An 8,657-nucleotide genomic window follows, 5' to 3' on the forward strand; every position below is an offset into this window, starting at 1 on the left:
TTTCTTGGGAAACCATTCAGATTGTCACGTAACAAATATTTGGTGTGTTTAGTTCTGAAGTTTCTTGGGAAACCATTCAGATTGTCACGTAACAAATATTTGGTGTGTTTAGTTCTGAAGTTTGTTGGGAAACCATTCAGATTGTCACGTAACAAATATTTGGTGTGTTTAGTTTTGATGTTTGTTGGGAAACCATTCAGATTGTAACGTAACAAATATTTGGTTTGTTTAGTTTTGATGTTTGTTGGAAACCATTCAGATTGTAACGTAACAAATATTTGGTTTGTTTAGTTTTGATGTTTGTTGGGAAACCATTCAGATTGTTACGTAACAAATATTTGGTTTGTTTAGTTTTGATGTTTGTTGGGAAACCATTCAGATTGTTACGTAACAAATATTTGGTTTGTTTAGTTTTGATGTTTGTTGGGAAACCATTCAGATTGTTACGTAACAAATATTTGGTTTTGGGTTTACAACACATTATTTTCACTGCCAATTATGGAGTTAACCCGATCGTGAAGAGAGAGATCTACACCAAATTTATACGTCAGTGTTTTTCCCATCAACTTTGTCCACACCTCAAACGACGTCCTATCCAAAAGACAATTCAAAATCAATGTGTTACTTACCCAGGGGTTAATTACCCGCAAGCTTCGTTTCCGTGGTTAATTACATTACAGTAATTAGCCCACGAAGAGTTTATCTTAAAGTCACCACAACTCTGCTGACGTCAACCTAGAAGGCAATAAACCCACAGCAACTGCTGTCGAGGAGACTCAAAAACTAAACGATCTCTTAAAAACAAAACGGATAACTTGGATGAGAACATGGAAACCACGAAGTTTATTGAAACGACACTTAAAGACGGCAGAACCTGGAAAACGTAGCCCACCCAAATGTACGCCTGATGGAGGGGGAAAGAGGGAGAGCATACTATATATATATATATATCCAGGTTTTACCATGCACGTTTTGGGAATTTATAAATGCTACGTTTTCTGGGGTCCCGCTCTCTGACTCCCCACAGTATTAAAAATTTACATTTTACGCCTGCGTAAGAAAATACAAATTACGTTGCATGTGCAAATATAAAACCAAATTATGTACTTACGATATTTCTCCAAACGGCGTGAACGCTTCTCTGAGCTGTATGGTTTCTATTTCTGGACTCAAGTCGCCTACGAATATGTGATAGTGTTCTGTAAAATATGAAACAATACAACTAAAAAATAAGATACGAGAATTCAATATCAAATCAGTCCTAACAATAAAAATAATATGAAGTAGCGAGGATACTCCAGAGATTCAAACAGACGTCATAATAAAAAAACAACAACACCGAACACATGCTTGAGTTACAGTTTCAAAGAAGAAATATTACTTACACGAACAGTGTTGGCTGAAGTAAGTTAAATATTTTAGTTACTTGCCACGAGACAAACATCAAAACTAAACAAGAGATTTGTCTTAGTTAACATGTTTTTGACGTCTTTTTTAAATCAGAATGTTTTGGGTCTGGTTTACGCCACAAAAAATAATCGTTTTTTCTTCTTCTTTGGACAACGACTATGTAAAAGACAAGGTTAAATGTTGACTCCATTCTGAAACCGCTATCACACGCGAATTACAAAGTTTATTCCAGCAACCCCTTTTTTCACTCATTATTTAATTATTACATTTATAGGTGGCACTCGAGAAGCTTCGTGTGCATGGCAAACTGAAGCATAACTACCTTGAATAAAATTTTAAAATATAACCGGTTTTCTACCAACCTTATTTATTTCATTAAATACATAAATACTGATCTTAAGCCTAATACTGTTCGTTAGCTTTGAAGAGTTCTTCCAGTGAACCACGTGGTCAACCAGCTGCTATTAGTTATTAAACTATAAAGTGCTCCATTTACGACCCCTTCAACTTCTGCACCTCAGTCGTCTGTTACTGTTCCATACGGACTGTATTTTACTGTCGTGATCAACGAACACAAGGAGGCTTAACTTCAACGTCTTGGTTCGTAGTCGAAAGTTAAATTAACTTGACTACTAAAAAAAGACTAAAAGAGGAAAGAAGTAAGATGTCCTTACGTCCAGTAATAATTGACGGGGGGCGGACACAGAAAGACCTCACATTTGCAGTTACTATGACAACCGTACGAGGAAGAAGGGGGGACACACTACACGAAATCGTACAAGTTGTTTTAAACGAGTCAATCTAAATAAAACAGGTCCTACCGTTTGCCGTTACATTTTATGCGACATAAAACTTTGTACCAAATGCATCGCATTTCTTAATAACTTATAATCTTAGATACCAGGTGGCACCACAATTGTTTTCTTGGTCTGTAGTTTTTGAGACAACGTAAAGAACTTTGTGCCGTTTATCATTAATTCTATGGATCGAACAAGGACATTTACTTTCTTCCACCATTCATCACCTCGGTACGTATCGCCACCTAACGTCACGTTTTAATGTTAGAATAAACTGGAACGCAGTGTAGACCCTTAATATAACCCAACAACCAGCGATACTTACAAAATCACTTCCAGTGCTTTAGCCGGTTGGTTGAATGTTAAGCTCAAAGCTACAAGATGGGATATCCGTGCTCTGACCACCACGGGTATCGAAACCCGGATTCTAGCGTTGTAAGTCCGCAGACATACAGCTGTGCCACTGGGGGGCGCTTTTTACCGGAAGACATGTTCTGGACTATATATATTATGTATGTATTCTTAATACAACCCAAGAACAGGCGATATTTACAAAATCACTCCCAGGGTTTTATTATATTTTTCTTTCTTGAAAAACTTTTCTTACCTCAACCGACTGTCGTATTTAGTTATTAGGTTTTCAGTCTCACAACTAGGTAGGTCACCAAAACTACAACGAAGAACTTCACACTCCCGAAATCTATAGGGTCCAGTCTCTATCAGAAAAACTAGTCCGAGATAACAACGCATTATGATATTGAACACCCGTGTATTTATTAAGAGCATTACTAATGAGACGGCCCCTACTCAAGTTCAATAACGACTACTAATTTACTTCCGAATGAAAGTAAAGAGGAGAGTATAATAAGATATCAATACGTTCAGTGTCGACGAGGCCTTTTGTACAATACCAGGACAATATTGGTGGGTACTATATACTATAATGGGTCTCGAACATAGGTCTACAGAGTGCTATTAGCTGAAAGTTTCTAACTCTCTAGATATAGAATGCAACTTACTAAACACTGGACGTCGTCATGGAAACGGTGAGGAAGAAGGGTATAAAAGGTAAATACTACGGGGATTTCACCCATTTACGGTGTGAAAACGAACTGCTCCTAGGCACAGTCGCGTGTCGGTAATTTAAGATGAGAGTGTCACAAAATTATAAAGTCTATAAAGGTATAGGCAGTCATACTATGCCCAGCAGTAGCAGTGTAAATCCAGTCACGGCTCACAGGTCTTAAATACCGCCACGACAAGAGTGTGCAAGTCAAAGTTACTATATACGAAAAAGTGCGGCAAGACTCCACGTTTCGGTCAGAAGTGCATGCAAGACGCTGAAGAAGATTCGCTAATCTGGCACATGTCGTAGGTGGGGTGGGGGGACAAACTAAAAACAATAACAAAACTTCCCAAGTATGATGTTAAGTATCTCAAAATATGGTCTTTACGGTATAGACGACCAGTGGCCTAGGTGAGTGTGTCTGGTACCCGGAGCCAAAACAATTTGCCCCCCACCCACCCCCAACAAAAATCTCAACTCCACCCACCACCCTTTATACATTTACTTTCTATCTTCTAGCCTGGAGGCAACCTTACCTACCACGGTACTGTATTTCACCATATTGTCAGAGTTTACTGGACTTTGAAAGACAATGAGCCTTAGTCTTATGGGAACAGCTAAATTCTGGGTAAACTGGTTGCTAACTTGGCGCATCCCCCAAACCCGGAGCCCCCCCCCAATAAACAGAGATGTGGATGTTACGTCGAGAACAATAAAATATACTTTCAACACCAAGTGTTGTCTCAATGGCCATGATGACTGACCAAAACTGGTGTTGTACCGTAATCAATGTACAAGATCTATTGATGGCACATTAACTGCTAGTAAGTACAGGCAGACTGATTCAACATGCTGGATGACAATGATCACTTGTAATAAAGCGGTGTATATAGGTATATGTAAACACTAAGGTCAAATGGTGGCCGTATAATTGGTAAAATAGTAGGGTATAACACAGGACATTTAAAAAAAAAATGTTTCAACATAAAACATGCCAATTTATTCACCTTTCATTTCTATGATGTTTTACACCAAAGAAATTCACTCTCCAGTTGACATTAAACTTTGTTTGTTTGTCAGTACTTACAATTCGATATTAAGGAGTTAGTCCAAGTTTGACAATCTTGTGAAATCACATAAACTTTAAACCCTGTTCTTATACGTATTTTTATCGCAGTTAAATAACCACGTATTGAAATAAACACGTGTACAAAACCTAAACCAAGCTCTTGCGATGTGGTTGTTCGATAATCTCTAAACGAAGATGGATTTCTCTGATGAGTATGTACCGAGTGTTCCGTTTTTCGCACTCTGATCATGACTATCAAAGCTTTAAAAAAAGGATATTTGTATTCAGTACGAAAGTGACTTCATTCTTCTTTGTCTACGAGTTCAATTTTGTTAAGAGCCCCCACGTGCATACACGTAGATTTCACTAAGCTCTCTCTCCATAACTCAGTGACGTAACTGTCATACGTGCTCATGCAGAGCGCGAGGTCGCCTTTACCGTTTCTGGTGGCCACGACGGAACCGTGAGTTATGTACAACAGCCTTTTCTTTTTTGTTGTTACTATCCATTAAAGCTCTAACACCTACGATGAATTTACATCAGAGCAATTGTCAGAACACCAGTATTCCCAACTATAACTTTTTATTTCTGATTTAACCTCTAACCAGACCTCATAACCATCGAGGGAGTGGTCACGTTCTTTTCCAGACACACCGACAGTTCAATCCTTCCTCGTAATTAACATAATTTATGCTTGTAGAATATATTTAACCTCACCATAGAAACAACAAACCACAAAACACTGCAACTCGATGGTAGACAATAAAATGATATTTCATGAAACTCACCGACAATCATAACGAATTAGAGAATTATCCCCAAATAAAATAACACCATTCGGCTAATCACGTTTGGACATACCGGTAACTGTCAAAAACTAAACAACGTATGTAAATAATGTAAGTGTGTGAAGTGGATTCTTCCCGAGCTTTTACGGATAACTTACAAACTTGTCGTTTTATTTTTTAGCCCTATTTCAAATTCACTGATTTTTCCAGATTAATGGCTTCCTTTCTCTCTACTATCCCACGTGGAGAGTCACGCGGTATTATGTTAATTAGATACAAACAACGTTTCTTACTCTAAAAATGTAACAACTAACCCTAAATATACTAAACTTGTACATCCTCGTGAGGAGGAGTAAAATGTAACAACTAACCCTAAATACACCACATATGTATATCATCGTGAGGAGGAGTAAAATGTAACAACTAACCCTAAATATACTAAACTTGTACATCCTCGTGAGGAGGAGTAAAATGTAACAAATAACCCTAAATATACTAAACTTGTACATCCTCGTGAGGAGGAGTAAAATGTAACAACTGACCCTAAATATACTAAACTTGTACATCCTCGTGAGGAGGAGTAAAATGTAACAACTAACCCTAAATATACTATATTTGTACATCATCGTGAGGAGTAAAATGTAACAACTAACCCTAAATACACCACATATGTATATCATCGTGAGGAGGAGTAAAATGTAACAACTAAACCTAAATATACTATATTTGTACATCATTGTGAGGAGTAAAATGTAACAACTAACCCTAAATACACTAAATTTGTACATCCTCGTGAGGAGGAAAATGTAATAACTAACCCTAAATATATTAAACTTGTACATCGCCGTGTGAATTTCTTTATTTAAATGATTAAAGTAAAATAAAACCTACAATAACGAATACTAGAAGCTACGTTCTGAAGGCAGATATACAAGACGGGGCTACAATGGAGAGGATTGACAATTAAACTGTAGTTTATTCAAGATACTAGAATGTTGGATATTATTAGGATATATTGTTAAGTATTAACCATCATCTGTACTTATACCGAGACGAAAACACCCCACCAAATAAACAAGGCAAAAGCCATAAACTATGAATTGTATGTAACCTCACATTTCGTTACCACCTGATGCCGAAACGTAGACCTATTTTGAAATAAGGCTGGAGTAGTCCTACAGAAATTCCAACCTTTCCGTTAGTATCACCCCAGGTGGCCGAAACGACGTCCAGCTCAGGAAACGAGACCAGAGGTAGTCTTTTATAAATTTCAACCCTACAATGGTTAAATTATCAATGAAGTTAGGATTGCCCATTTACTCCTTTTTCTGACAATCTTTTGGAGGATTAAAGGATATAAGTGCGCATGTGCTGAGCTCTACAGATCACTCATTATCAGGGCTTTTCTCAATCCTCTCGTCCTGTATTGACTCAACTCAACGTGTTAACTGTATAATTCAATGAATATATATATACTTCCTGTGTAAATATATAAAACTAGAAAGGCTGGAAAATTTCCAATTTGCTGTCTGGCAGCGCCCTCTTTCGTTTTTCACTCAAACTATCAAGGTTACTAAGTGTGTTGATCGAGTCAACTACTTCAAGTTAGAAAAGAATCCATATAGCCCATGGTAAAAATTCAAAATAGAAAAAAACATACGCACGATTGAACATGTTCCACTAAAATTATTTTGATTATGCAAATCAGCAAGTCACGTGACAACCACTGCCGACATAAAGTTGTCATTCTTCACAAGTAGTGTGATGCCACCAAAGATATCCATGGACTCAGATTATATAAACGTGTTCAAGTGCGAGACTTGCAGTTTCGAAGACGGGGATAAGCCCTTGTTAATTAATGACATTGAAAATCAGTGGAATATGGATCAACGTGGGGAACCAGGGCCATCAAACAAATTCCCTGCAACAAGTCGTACCCCAGCCACTGTAAGCAAAGCGCGGTGTCTTGTAACAGGTGAGGATATTAGAATGCAAAGGTCAGTGAAAACGCCGTTTAATTGTACCAGAAAAAAGTACCCAACATAATTAAGAAGGATCTTAGTCTAAAAATGAGAGCAACAGGGTATGGGTTCACTAAGATAAGGTTTCCCAGTCAAATCTCCCACATTCAACTCTCCTATACCTCAAACAGATGGAGAATGAAACAGGCTTTCATGCTATTCCATAAAAAGGCACATTAGTCAATTCGTGCTGCGCCTGTGGATTTCTGTGCGAGAGATTGTTGAGAACACGAAACCGTCGTCGTCCACGTACACTAGACGGATGATGGAAACAAACAAGGAGGAATGGTGTGCTTTGAACATGACGGCCTTACGATGAAAGCCGTCTATAATAAAAACCATGCAACGGGGTTACTGTAAAGATGCACAGTCGTCAGATAGAGCATGACCGAACTTGGCGGGGCTCCAAAATCGTTTTAATATAACGAACTCAACCCTTTTGTATTAATTCTTTCTTAATCTTGACACAGATTTGTTTGTCTAGACTGAAGGACCTGGCGTCATTTCAGTATTGTCCAACGACCACATTGTTAGTGTTTGGTTTAGGTTTTGTTTATATATATACTAGCTTTATTGTTATTTAAAAGTTTGCAAACAGAAGTCGTGTGGTAAAAACTATATAGGTAACGCTACGATTATATCGGGAAACGTGTATACGGTATCGGTGAACACTCCTTCACCTGCGCGCAGAACTTGTAAATTTCTGCCGTTACTAAAACCGTTTTTACACGTTGTTTGTTCGATGAATGTTCCGAAAGAACACCTGGTACGAGAGTAAATTAACGTTGACGAGTGATTGTTTTCATTGGTCAGCACCCGCTCGCTTCTATCAAGTATTCTTCTCTGACGAGATATCAGGCCCTGTTTGCACGCCATATAATTCCGAAACACCTTGCGAGGTCCTTATTTGTAGACCTTTCAAGGATGGTCTGTTGGAGAAAGGTCACAGTACGATACTGTGCTGAGGGTTGTTAGTTCTTAAACCCCTCTTTTTTTCGTAACAACCCTCGCATGTTAGTATTGTATGTATATTTGAATATCCAATATATATATAAAACACGTCGTAACTCTACTGGTCTACTACCAGCATCCAGTGATAAAACTATTAATAACCAAGCCTATCACTTAAAAGTAATTGTGTCGTCGTAAGAACATCGTTGGTAATTTGTTATTGTCACGTGATAATATCAAAAATATTTAGCGGATTTTTTTTTTAACTCGCTGATAAAACCAAAATATATGGTCTTTTCATATTCGGTAAAAAGTCAAATATGTGTCCTTTTCATATTCGGTAAAAAGTCAAATATGTGGCCTTTTCATATTCGGTAAAAAGTCAAATATATATGGCCTTTTCATAATCGGTAAAAAGTCAAATATATATGGCCTTTTCATAATCGGTAAAAAGTCAAATATATATGGCCTTTTCATAATCAGTAAAAAGTCAAATATATATGGCCTTTTCATAATCGGTAAAAAGTCAAATATATATGGCCTTTTCATATTCGG

General features: G+C 37.5%; 1 protein-coding gene across 4 annotated transcripts in view; it reads right to left on the bottom strand.

Annotated features, from left to right (window-relative positions):
• Positions 1-8,657, bottom strand: part of LOC106462971 (nucleolysin TIAR-like) — a 38,505-nt gene that overhangs the window by 15,908 nt on the left and 13,940 nt on the right. For all 4 annotated transcript variants that reach the window (XM_022390385.1, XM_013922942.2, XM_022390384.1 and 1 more), the window contains exon 2: positions 1,112-1,199. In XM_022390385.1, coding sequence (XP_022246093.1) covers positions 1,112-1,199 — 88 coding nt within the window. The remainder of the gene's footprint in view (positions 1-1,111; positions 1,200-8,657) is intronic.

Source organism: Limulus polyphemus, unplaced genomic scaffold (genome assembly GCF_000517525.1).
Source record: "Limulus polyphemus unplaced genomic scaffold, Limulus_polyphemus-2.1.2 Scaffold1292, whole genome shotgun sequence".
In the NCBI taxonomy this organism is placed as follows: domain Eukaryota; kingdom Metazoa; phylum Arthropoda; class Merostomata; order Xiphosura; family Limulidae; genus Limulus; species Limulus polyphemus.